The 13,450-nt window shown below is 36.2% G+C and overlaps 2 protein-coding genes across 2 annotated transcripts; both read right to left on the reverse strand.

Annotated features, from left to right (window-relative positions):
* Positions 1 to 5,684: 5,684 nt before the first annotated feature.
* On the reverse strand, positions 5,685 to 6,470 carry LOC124925498 (secreted RxLR effector protein 161-like). The gene is made up of 2 exons (XM_047465518.1): positions 6,140 to 6,470; positions 5,685 to 6,055 (listed from the first exon to the last, which is right to left on the reverse strand). Exons 1-2 carry the CDS (start codon positions 6,468 to 6,470, stop codon positions 5,685 to 5,687), a joined length of 702 nt encoding a protein of 233 aa, XP_047321474.1.
* A 6,109-nt stretch (positions 6,471 to 12,579) lies between these two features.
* On the reverse strand, positions 12,580 to 13,443 carry LOC124925511 (metalloendoproteinase 3-MMP-like). Its single transcript, XM_047465537.1, has one exon. The coding sequence runs from the start codon at positions 13,441 to 13,443 to the stop codon at positions 12,580 to 12,582; it is 864 nt and encodes a 287-aa protein (XP_047321493.1).
* Positions 13,444 to 13,450: the final 7 nt, after the last annotated feature.

Consider the following 13,450-nt stretch of genomic DNA (forward strand, 5'->3'; position numbering starts at 1 on the left):
CTGTGCCCGTGGATTAGTCAGCACTTTTGCTGGATACCACGTTAAATCGGGTGTCGCTTTCATTCTGTCTTTTACTATTATTATTATCATTGTTCTCGCATCCGTTATAACAAATTGGTATCAGAGCAGAGTTGTTCAGATCTGCTCAGGCAAGAACGATGGTTGGAGGTAAAAGTTTGAAAGCCGACAAGTTTACTGGGAGGAATAGTTTCAGTCTGTGGCAGATCAAGGTCCGGGCATTGTTGAAACAACACGACCTATGGGCTCCCTTGATGAAGCCTGCACCTGTCGACACCACCTGCTGATATGGAGTCTTTGGAAGAAAAGGCACACTCAACATTACTCTTGACTAGACGATATCATTACTGAGGTGGCTGAGGAGGAAATCGCTGCTGGTTTGTGGTCTAAGCTGGAGACTTTATACATGAAGAAGAGCTTAATCAACAAGTTGTTTTTGAAGCAACGTCTGTTCAGTCTACGTATGCAGGAAGGTACAACTCTTAGAGACCATCTAGATCAATTAAATGCAATATTATTAGATCTGCGTAATATTGATATTAAGATAGATGATGAGGATGCTGTCTTGATTCTGTTAGTTTATTTACCAATATCATATGAAAACTTTAGGGAGTCTTTCATTAGTGGTAAAGATTCATTGGCTCTAAAAGAAGTTAGATCTTCCCTTCACAATAGAGAATTGCGACATAGCTGTAGTGGCACTGTTTCGGATAGTCAGGCTGTTGGTCTAGTTGCAAACAACCATCAAGGATATGGTAAACCGGGGAAAAAGAAGTTCCCCAAGAAACCAGTCAGTAGGGGTTCGAAACCAACAGATGTGTGCAACTACTGTAAGGAAAAGGGACATTGGAAGAATGAATGTCCATAGAAGAGACAAAGTCAACATGAGAAGGCACCAGGTACTGTTGTAGTTGCTGAAGATGGTACACACTTCGAAGAGGATATTGCTTAAGTTGCTGATGGTCACACACATTACACTGATGTGCGGGTTCTGGATTCTGGAGCATCTTACCATATTTGTCCAAGGAGAGAATGGTTTTCAATCTATGAGCAGGTGGATGGTGGAAATATTTATATGGCCAATAGCTCTACTTGAAAGGTGGTTGGGATGGGCTCGATCAATATTAGGACTCATGATGAAAAATTCTGTACACTGAACGAAGTTAGACATGTTCCACACATGACAAAGAATCTGATATCTCTAAGTCTTTTGGACAAGAAGGGGTTTAGTTTCAAAGGTGAAAGTGGAGCCTTACATGTTTACAAGGGTTCAGGTGTGATTCTGAAAGGTGTGAAGCGGGGCACTTTGTATTTTCTACAAGGTACTACGATATCTGATTCTGCTGATGTTGCTTCCTCCGAGATTGACCAAGGAGACATGACGAAGTTGTGGCACATGAGGCTTGGGCATATGAGTGAGAGGGGGATGCAAATTCTAGCTAAAGATGATCTTCTATGTGGGTATAAGATAAAGGATTTTGGGTTTTGTGAACATTGTGTTTTTGGGAAACTACATCACAGCAAGTTCCCAAAAGCGATTCATAGAACAAAAGGCACACTTGATTACATCCACTTTGATTATTGGGGGCCGTCACGTGTAGAGTCTTTGGGGGGGTCACATGTATTTTGTGTCGTTGATTGATGATTATTCAATGATGACCTGGATATTCATAATGAAGCATAAAAGTGATGCTTTCAAGAACTTCAAGCAGTGGAAGGCATTAGTGGAGAATCAAACTGGGAAGAAGGTCAAGAGGTTACGAACTGATAATGGTTTAGAATTCTATTGGTTTGAGTTTAATGAGTTTTGCAAGACTGAGGGGATTGCCAGACATCATACGGTTAGGAATACACCTCAATAGAATGGTGTAGCAGAACATATGAATCAGACACTACTGGAGAGAGCTCGGTGTATGCTCTCAAATGCTGGGTTAACAAGAATGTTTTGGGCTGAAGCAGTTAACACATCATGCTATCTGATTAATCGTGGACCTCACACAGGTATAAATCTGAAAACTCCTTATGAACTATGGTCTGGGAAGCTTTCTGATTACTCTATTTTGAGAACTTTTGGTTGCACGGTCTACTATCATGTCAATGAGGGGAAATTGGAGTCAAGAGCAAAGAAGAGAGTATTTGTAGGCTATGGGAATGGTGTGAAAGGATATAGGATTTGGTCCCCTTCTGAGAGGAGGGTTATTCTGAGTAGGAATATTGTCTTTAATGAAAATTCCATGCTTAACCCAACTGTGAAGTTCACCATTCCGGTAGATTGTGGTGTCGAGAAACAGGTGGAGTAGGAAAAGACTAAGGCTAGTTGTGAAGCAGAAGAGAGTGTTTCTCAACCACTTTCAGCGGCAGATTTTTCAGTTGCTCCATCATCATCTGTAGAACATCAAAATCTACCTCTTAATCGCCCTAGAAGAGCTAATTTTGGTGTACCTCCTATAATGTATGGCTATGAGGACATGGTTGCCTATGCTTTACAGGTTGCAGAGGAAGTGGATTCTCATGAGCCATCCACCTACAAGGAAGCTGTTACGGGTACTGAGTCTGTCCAATGGCTTGCTGCCATAGGAGATGAGCTGGCGTCACTTCAAAAGAATCAGACTTGGGAATTAGCTAGAAGACCACCAGGGAGAAAGGTTGTCACTTGTAAATGGTTGTTCAAGAAGAAGGAAAGGTTTTCACCAGCTGAGGGGGTCAAGTATAAAGCCAGGTTAGTTGCTAGAGGGTTCAGTCAGAAAGAGGGAGTGGACTATAATGAGATATTCTCACCAGTAGTTAGACATACTTCCATCAAGGTGCTACTTGCTATAGTTGCACATCAGGACCTGGAACTCGAATAGCTAGACGTGAAGACAGCTTTCTTACATGGAGAGTTGGAAGAAGAGATATACATGACTCAGCCAGATGGTTTTCAGGAACCTGGAAAAGAGGAATATGTTTGCAAGTTGAAGAAGTCCTTATATGGACTGAAACAGTCTCCGAGGCAGTGGTATAAGTGGTTCGATAGCTACATGTTTAAGATTGGTTATTCAAGGAGTCCGTATGACAATTGTGTCTACTACAACAAGCTCAAAGATGGTTCCTTCATCTATTTGGTATTGTATGTAGATGATATGTTGCTAGCTGCTGAGAAGAAGTCTGACATTCAAAAGTTGAATGGACTACTCAGTATAGAATTCCAAATGAAGGATTTAGGTGCTTCTAAGAAAATTCTGGGAATGGAGATCTACTGAGATAGAAGTCATAAGAAGTTATTCTTGTCACAGAAGGGATATATTCAGAAAGTTCTATCGAGGTTTAGAATAGCTACTACTAAGCCCATTGATACTCCTAGTGCTTCAAATGCACATTTGTCTGTAGTATTTGCACCTAAATCATCTCAAGAGAAGGAATACATGTCACATGTTCCTTATGCTAGTGTAGTGGGAAGCTTGATGTATGCTATGGTCTACACTAGACCGGATTTTGCACATACCGTTAGTGTTGTCAGTAGGTTCATGGGAGACCCTGGTAAGGAACACTGGAAAGCAGTGAAGAGGTTTTTCCGCTACCTTAGGGGTACATCTGATATTGGTCTCAGTTATGGTGGTGATAGTCAGTGTCTAGTATCTGGTTACTCAGATTCTGACTATGCTGGAGATGTAGACAGTAGAAGATCGATGACCAGTTATGTATTCACGCTTGGTGGTTCTGTTGTGAGTTGGAAGGCTACTCTGTAGCCGACAGTAATCTTGTCTACTACAGAGGCAGAATATATGGCTTTGACAGAAGCTTCTAAGGAGGGAATCTGGTTGAAAGGATTGGTTAGTGACTTGGGTCTACACCACGATCATGCTTCAGTGTACTGCAACAGTTTGAGTGCAATATGCTTAACCAAGGATCAAATTCACCATGAAAGAACAAAACACATTGATGTGAGGTACCATTTTCTGAGAAGTGAGAAGAGGATCAAGGTAAACAAAGTGGGGACTGCAGACAATCCAGCTATTATGTTTACCAAGTCGGTTCCGCAGAGCAAGTTTCAACACTGTTCGAACTTGCTCAATGTTAGAAGTTGTTGATTGCCCTTGAAGGGGCAACGCTTGAGGCAGAGCAGGTCACATATGGGCATTCAGTGTAATGCATCTGTTTTTTTTATCTGGGTATTCAGTATAATGCATCTGACACATCTGGTATTTAAAGTACATCTGGTGCATCTTGCTATCTGAGAAAATATTCAAGTCAAGGTGGAGATTTGTTGGTTTCTTTGCCTAGAATATTCTTTTTGGGTGTTTATCCCACATAGGAAGTGAGCAAGAAAAATGTCTTGACCTGACCCTATAAATAAAGGGCTTGGGTGTTAGTTTTCTCTTGAACTATTTTGAGTATCTGTAATTCGTGTTAACGATTATAGTGGAATATTTTTCAGTGGCTCTGCCCGTGGATTAGTCAGCACTTTTGCTGGATACCACGTTAAATCGGGTGTCGCTTTCATTCTGTCTTTTACTATTATTATTATTATCATTGTTCTCGCATCCGTTATAACACTGTTGTACCTACTGTCATGTTTTTTTAAATAAAAAACAAACAGACGTCCATAATTTGAAGTTAAAAGTCTGTTATTTTGTAATTAAAATATCAACTAAGGCTTTGTAAACAATTTAGGGTCACTTGTTAAGGCCAAATTGAAAAATATCATATTCAAAGAAGCCTTAAAACATTAGGTTGTCCATTGTTTTTCAGCAGTATGACAATCTTCTGTCTTGTTTTACATAGATGTAAGTCCTTTGATCTCTTCTTGAGTTTGTTATGGAATTTATATGAATGTGTTTTAAAGTTTATAATAGAGATCTTGTGTGTTGGTGATGAATGTTGTGTGCAAAGTTTATTTAATCTTATTTATATTGCAGTTTCTTATGTGCATTTATGTATAAAATAAAGTTTGTTTGGGAACCTTGTGCGGGACTTATAGTTTGGAAAAATAAAGAAGTTGGTGAAAATTGACTTTCATTCATTGATATCCATTGTCAACTTATTATTATTTAGTTTGCTCGTTTACATATATTGATGCGTTTACTTGTTTATTAGCTTTAGTTTGCATGTCTAGAGTTTCAATTTCTTAAAGTAATGACTAGTTCTGATAAGATTGGTTATATATTCAACACTTGAATGGATGGAATAAAATGAGAAGAAGATGGATGTTGATGTTTCTAATAATGTATACATTCTTTTATTTTATACACCTACGGGCTACAAGTGTTAGAGGTTATTAAAGTGAAGTCAGACCAACACATATTTCATTGAATAGTTTAAGGACTAGTGTTTTTTGTTGTAGGTTCTGGCCTACATAAATTCGTACTCATTGAAACTCGAAAGAATGTGATATGTATTCCTCTAGGTAAGTTTATGATGATTTCATTACTAGATCAAATGAAATCAAGCCCTAGAAGCGAGTCGATTTTCCTTTATCAAATGATATACCAACGACTGACAAACCTCGACGACGTGGCTATAGAACGCATTCCTGGAGCCGACTATTGGTTATTTTAAAGTAGAAAAAAATGGAAGGAAAATTTGATAATTTTCATTAAACTGAAATCATTTAAATACTACTAAATGACTAGATAGTGGAACTAAAAAGTAGGGAAATACATAGACATGATCTACTAGAAACTCTCCTAGAAACCACCCACTAAACCACTAACTAAAACTGATTTACTAAAAATAAGGAAAAATAACAGAATTAAAGCAAACTTCAACACTCCTCCTTGCTTGAGTTGCTGTAGATGCCAAGTTTCTCCCTTAGGAACTTGAACTTGTTCCTCGGTAAGGCCTTGGTGAATATGTCTGTTAACAGATCCCTCTTTTTGCACTTCCCTAAGAAAGAACAATTTGATGTGGAAAGGATTGTTTGAGATAAAAATTGCAGCTTGATTGTCAATAAACACCTCTGTATAATCTTCTTGTCTCAAGTTCAGATCAATTAGCATTTTCCTCAGCCATAAAGCTTGATTTGCAGCAACAATAGCAACAATGAACTCTGCTTCTGCTGTGGATTGTGCAATTATCTCCTACTTCTTATAGCACCATTAGAACACTCCTGAACCAAAACTAAAACAATAACCCGAAATACTTCTCATATCATCAATAGATCCAGCCCAATCACTATCTGAATAACCCTGCAAAGAACACTTCAGACCTGTACTGAACTTAATGCCAAAGTCTGGTGTTCCTTTAACATATCTAAGAACCCTCTTAGCTGCTCTAAAATGAGTTTCAGTTGCACAGTTAGTAAATGACAAAAGACTTACAACATGCAGTATATCAGGTCTGGTTTCTGTCAAGTAAATGAGACAGCCAACCAACCTTCTATAGAGAGCCTCATCAACTTTATTAGTTTCATCATTCTTGCTCAGTTTCTCCTTATGACACAAATGAGTAGACATACTTTTGCAATCCTCCATTTTGAACTTTTTTAAGATCTCATTGGCATACTTTTCTGGTAAATGAAGATCTCATCAATTTTCTGCATAATTTCCATCCCAAAGAAATATGCCATCTCTTCTAAATCTGTTATCTTAAAAGAACTTTGCATATCCTTTTTAAACTCTTAAACAAGTTTAGCATTGCTTTCTGTTACTAACAGATCATCAACATATAAAGATATGACAACAAAATTAATTTCATCTCCTTTAACATAAATAGTTGCTTCACTTAGGCTTTTTCTAAAGCCCAACTCCATCAAATACTTATCAATTCTACTGTACCAGGTTCTTGGAGCCTATTTCAGTCCATACAAGGCTTTCTTGATAAACCTTTTAGATTGCTCAACATAAATCTCCTCTTCAAAAACTCCATTTAAAAATGCATATTTAACATCTAGCTTATACACTTTCCAGCCCTTTTGAGCAGCCAAAGCAAGTAGCAATCTAATGGTATCTAATCTAGCTACATGAGCAAATATTTCAGAAAAATCAACACAAAAAATCTGAGCATACCCTTTAACAACAAGCATTGCTTTGTGTTTGTTAATGGATCCATTTGCATTCAGTTTGGTTATGAACACACACTTCACTCCTATCACCTTTTTGTTTTTGGCCTCTTTACAAACTTCCAAGTATGATTCTTCTCGATCATAGTGATCTCCTCTTTCATTGCAGCTCTCCATTTTGGATTCCTTTCAGCTTCCCAATAATCTTTAGGCTCAAGAACTGCAACATTGCAACTCTGATAGATATCATAGAGCAATCTTGTGCCCCTCACTGGTTCATCATTCACCAACTCTTCTTTATTCAGTTGAGGATATGGAGTTGGTTCTATTTCTGCCCAATTCCAATTGTCATTCTCCATGAAGTGCACATCTCAGCTTATCAAAATCGTTCTAGTTTGAGGTTGAAAAATTCGATAAGCCTTTGAAACTGTGTTGTACCCCACAAAGATTCCAACTTCAGCTTTTTTATCTAGCTTATTTTTGATCTGTGGTATATAAGAATAACACAAACACCAAAATACTTTAAGGTTTTTCACAGAAGGATCATAACCATACCATGCCTCAAATGGTGTCCTTCCTTCTACAGCCTTAGTTAGTAGCCTGTTGAGTAGAAAGACTGCAGTGTTTGCAGCCTCTGCCCAGTACTCCTTTGGCAAGTCTTTCTCATGAAGCATACACATTGCCATCTCCATGATAATGCGATTCTTCCTCTCACTCACTCCATTCTGCTGAGGAGTGTATGGGGCTGTTAGTTGGTGTTGAATCCCAGCTTCTTCACAGAATTGATTGGATTGTTCTGAGGTGTACTCCTTGCCATTATCAGACCTTAAGGCCTGAATCTTAAAGCCACTTTGAGCTTTTATCCACTGTTTGAATCTCAAAAACACACCAGCAACTTCAGACTTGAACTTCAGAAAATAAATCCAGCACATCCTTGTATAGTCGTCAATGAAAACTATGTAATACTTACTCCTATTTAGTGAAGGAGTTCTGTGAGGCCCAATAAGGTCTGTATGGATCAATTTGTGCCTCTCTGTTGCTCCCTAGGTTGCTGGCTTGAAAGGAAGTCTTGATTGCTTCCCTAATTGACAAGCCTTGTATTCTGTCAAGTTAGCTTCTAATTGAGGCAGCCCCTTTACAAACTCTTTCTTCTACAAATTCAGTACTGCATTATGATGGAAATGGCCCAGCCTTTTATGCCAAATCTCAGCTTGAGATATTGTAGCTGAATAGGCTGATTTCTCCTCCTTTAGTAGATCTAGTTCAAAGCTTTTCCCTTTCATGCTGACTTTGAACACATTCACCACATCTGTATCTTTGATTAGGCACTTCTTGCCCTCAAAGATTACTTTTAAACCACTTTCGAGTAGCTGACCAACACTTAATTAATTTATATTGATGTTGGGCACAAATAACACATTTTAATCAACTTAGTATTTGAGGAACTTCCTATTGCCACAGTCCCTTTTCCCTTGATTGCAATGTACTCCCCATTGCCAATTTTGACTTTGGAGTTGAATGATGTGTCCAGTTCTTTAAAGAGGCCTAGATCAAATGTCATGTGGTTGGTGCAGTGTCCACAAGCCAGTTATTACTTGAGTTATTTGCTACAAAACAAGTTGCCACAAAGAGCTGCTTCTCCTGGTCTTCAACTTGAGCCACATTTTTTGTTGAAAGTTTACTTGAGTCACATCCTTCTTCTACAGATTACTTTTGCAAATTGTTTGGTAATTCCCCATCATATGACACTTCTCACATTGCACATATGGCCTCCTCCAGTATCTAAAAGGTGCATGACCTTTCTTCTCACATTACTTACAATGAGGAAAGTCTGGTTTAAAATTTTTACTTGTGCTTGGAGAATTTGAACCTGCACTTTTCCTTCTTGCTTTTCCAGTTCTTCTTCCATTTTTCACTTTGGCTTGACTGCACTTTTGCTGGCAATGCTCCTTCTACAAACCTTTCATTCCTCATCAATCTTCTCGGTTCTTGTGCTTGAAAGGCACTCAAGATTTCTGCAAGACTGACTTTTGACAGATCTTTAGTGTTCTCTAATGAGGAAATGGTAGCCTCAAACCTTTCAGGAAGAGTTACCAACACCTTTTAAACCAATCTGGAATCGGGAAATTCAGTGCCAAGCAATCTTACCTTGTTGACAATTGTGAGTAATCTGTTAGAGTACTCTTTGATGGTCTCTGAATCCTTCATCTTCACCATCTCGAATTCACTAATTAAATTAAGGACTTGCATCCCCTTAATCTTTTTATTTCCTTCATACTTTTTTTTGAAAAAATTCTAGACCTTAAATGCTGACTTTATGGTCATTATCCTGATGAAAGCAAATAGAGTAGCCCTTGCCTTTGACTTCCTTATCTACTTCTCCTTGTGATTCTTCATCTGTGTCAGTGTTGGGTTAGCTTGTAATTCTGGCACTACATACTCCTCTTCAATAATTTCCCAAAGATCATTTGCCTCCAGATGAGCCTCCATTCGAGCAGCCCAAGCATGGTAATTGTTACCATTGAACACATGTGGTGCTAATGATGTAAAGGGTATATCTGAATCCATAGAAAAAAAGTAGATGTCGTGGTAGGTATCTCTCACTCATAGGTCCCTCAAGAAGATGGTTCTGATACCAATTTGTTGGTTATTTTAAAGTAGGAAAAAGATGGAAGGAAAATTTGATAATTTTCATTAAACTGAAATTATTTAAATACTACTAAATGACTAGATAGTGGAACTAAAAAGTAGGGAAATACGTGGACATGATCTACTAGAAACCATCCACTAAACCACTAACTAAAACTAAATTACTAAAAATAAGGGAAAATAACATAATTCAAAAAAACTTCAAGTTACGCTGAACAAGGTCCTCGCCTAGGAAAATATTTGGTTTGTTTCCTTTTCATCATTTTTCATCTTGTTTCTAATTCTAGGCAGAACAAAATTTCAGGATTGTCATTGATGGAATTAGGGACAATAGTTAATTATGATCCTTTTTGGTCACTTGAAAATTTGAATGCTTTATATATGTATTTTATGGTTGTAGAAGATTTGGTTGACGAACTGATTTATGGTGATACTAGATTGAAAATTATATTTCTTATGTTGAAGACTTGAGTATAAGGATGTCTATTTATGGAGTATATACAAGCATGGGTGGTTGCCCGCATCATGAGTAAGTTTCTGAACATGTCTCCTTCTACGATACAAATTCAATTTCAATGACATATGAGATATGAAAAAGTTATATATAGTAGTGAAATTATAGAATTAGATATGATTAAAACTTACGGAGAAAACTATAAGTTGTAGTGAAGTTGTAGAATGAGATATGATTTTTTATATTGAATGAATACTATTGCAGGTGACAAAATCGAACCAAACCCTTTTGCTTCAAGAGTCCCTTTCTTAATTACTGTGATAAAATAATACTGCACAGTCTTAAGCAAAGTAAAGAAGACTAGTCGTATGAGGCTTTGGATAATGAACAATCAAGTGATGATGAGAGGTATCTCTCATATTTATGGTTCATTGATTTGTATTTTGAGGTTGATTTATTTCTTAAACTTCTGATATCATATTCTAGGTCAAGGAGTAACCATAAAACTTTCATTGATCAAGTATATGAAGCTTTAGATGATGCTCCAGTTGAAGATAAGAGTCATGACTTATGCTTTCTAAACGGTATGTGAGCTAAAGACTGTTTTTGGCTCTTTTATTTGAATATTTTGTTGTTTTAGGTTATTTTTCTTTGTGAGTTTTTGTTTTTGGCTCATTCCTTTGTCTATTTTACTATTTCCTTCCTTCTGTTTCTACATATAGATATATGTCAAATCTTTGAATGTTTGACAAAAATTCTGAAATCTCTCCTCACAAATCATTCACAATTTTGCTATGTGATTAGGAGAAAGGTGTGGAGTACAAGACATTGAGAGTCAAAGAACCATTTACAATTCCAACCAAAGTTCTTTGTATCACCACTAGAAAGTCGTCTTGTAGTGAAGGTAATTTTTCAATTTAAGATGCAAAAATTGATTAACAAATGACTAGACAGAACTTAGTTCATTTGCACATTTGACTCCCTAGTTTCTTTGTATTGTTATTTTAACTTGTTCTTAGAACAAGTTGGTTATAAGTATAATTGTAGAGTGAACTATTTTTGCTTGGATAATGACATAATTTATATTATATTTTTTTAGAATTTTGTTTTAATAATTCTGGTTAATTCTATTAAATTTTCTGTTAAATTGTAAAATTAAAATTGTTAATATGATGCTGAACCAAAACTTGGGACATATTTGAGCTTTGTAAAACAATGGAAAAGAATATATAGTCGAATAATTTATTTCATTAATACGAATTGTTTAGTAAATCAATTGGAATGAATTAAAGATCTATTTTTTTTATATTTTAATATTTGTATGTAGATTTTGTAGTTTTTTATTTGAATTTGAATTTGATTAATAAATATGTAATTTATAACAGGTGTGATAAAATAATATATATAATATTTTAATAATTGAAATTTACAATTTTAATATCAAATTTATAATATATATATATATATATATAAAATATTAAAAAATTAAAAATAATAAAAAGTCTTAGAATTGATTTACCGACACATATTGATCCCTTACCAGCACATATTTATTTGTCGATAAGGTTTTTTACAAATATATATATAAATAAATTACCGACACAAAATTATGTGTCGGGAAATGTTTTTACCGGCATATAATGACCTTTTACCGGCAGATATTTATATGTCTTTAAAGACTTTTGTCAACTCCACTTTAATTTATGTGCCGATAACAACTTTAGTGACACATCTACGTCGCAAAACCCTAATTTATCAATAAAAGTCTTTTTTTTTTTTTGTAGTGCATATTGTTTGAAAATTTTAAATTATCAAAATGAAAAACATTAGACAACAATCACTTAATGTGAGGTTTCGTGAGGAGGGACATTCTAGTCAATTATTACCTCATTAATAATCACCTAATGTTTATATTTAGAGCATTAATTATGTCTAAATGATAAGAACTATGGCTTGAGTAATTCAAGAAATAAAACATATACTAACTCAGCAAACCTATTTCTAGAGTAATTTAGTCGTGAGGGACACTCTAGTGAGTTATTAATCATGTCTAAATGATAAGAATTGAGGCTTGAGTAAATCAAGAAATAAAACATATACTAACTCATCAAACCTATTTCTAGAGGAATTTAGATATGTATTACTTTAATAAGTTATAATAAGCATCACATTTTTATGATTTTTATCATAAATGTTTTTATCATTGTAATATAATATTAATTCTAATTAATTTATATTGAATAAACATATTTTCACATTTGTTATGGATACAATTGCATAAATTAAATACAAATAATAATTATTAAATAAATTTTTCGAATAAAAAGGAAAAACATAGCTCGCAAACACACTTAACCATTTAACTAGGCGCAAAAGTTGTCGTCTGACGGGCTCGAACCCAGGAACTTAGGATTAGTATCCACCTCTTATTGCCGATAAGTTGGAAGAGGGGAATAATCTAGCCTAAATAAACAAGTCCTTATAAAGGGTACAATGCCCTTATTGCGTGAACATCATCGATATGTAGACCTTTTACAATACCCGGTGACATATATGGCCACATGATAGAAGATTCAATGTTACTATGCACAAGTCCAATAGCGTGGCCTAGTTCATGTAGCGCCAAACTAGAAATGTCTATTCCATCGGGCACTTCCCCGACCACCAAATTTTCGTCTGCATCAAAATGAATCTCACCATTAGGTGGATAAAAAGCGTGAGCCAATACCTTACCGGGGCCATCAAAGGGATGACCATCTCCATGTTCTCTTTGAAAGAAACTAAATTTCAAGTCAGCATTGGAGAAGTCATTACTGCGGTCAACGAATGTCAATGGACTCACCATGTCCCATGTAGCCAACGCGATCCATATCTGGGCAATGACATCTGATCGTGTCCCCGACTGAATAGCATAACTCAAGCTAATCTTATTCCACTTTTTATTTGATGGCAAATAAAATGAATTAGTTATGTTGGTTCCGTGAAAGTGGTGTTGGTATTTCTCAACGTGTGTATGATCTGAATTCCCACAACGAGAGGTATCCATTAGAGACAATGTTTTTGAATCTAGGACTCCCGATACATTTAGGTGAAAAAAAACCTGGTATTTCTTCACTGCTTCCTCTAGGGCATCATCGAAATTTCCCTCATTGTTTGTATCGGTGTGAACATGGGACGGACTCAGATAGCCATACTTTACGAGATATTGCTTAATGCGATGAAGTCCCATCACTTCATCACCTTTCTTGGAATTCAATAAAGATTGCACAAACATAGAAGTTGAGTTATTGGATTGTTTATGAGATGCTTGCATGGTGGGATTGGCGAAAACTAGAAGCAACATGAGCCAA

The sequence above is a fragment of the Impatiens glandulifera genome, chromosome 1, assembly GCF_907164915.1.
Source record: "Impatiens glandulifera chromosome 1, dImpGla2.1, whole genome shotgun sequence".
Lineage (NCBI taxonomy): Eukaryota > Viridiplantae > Streptophyta > Magnoliopsida > Ericales > Balsaminaceae > Impatiens > Impatiens glandulifera.

Bases quoted from the DNA above. Each gene is read 5' to 3' on its own strand.
- LOC124925511 (XM_047465537.1), bottom strand. From the start codon at position 13,443: ATGTTGCTTCTAGTTTTCGCCAATCCCACCATGCAAGCATCTCATAAA.
- LOC124925498 (XM_047465518.1), bottom strand. From the start codon at position 6,470: ATGGAGGATTGCAAAAGTATGTCTACTCATTTGTGTCATAAGGAGAAA. The intron at 6,056-6,139 runs GTATTTCGGGTT...CACAATCCACAG, and splicing joins ATCTATTGATGATATGAGAA to CAGAAGCAGAGTTCATTGTT.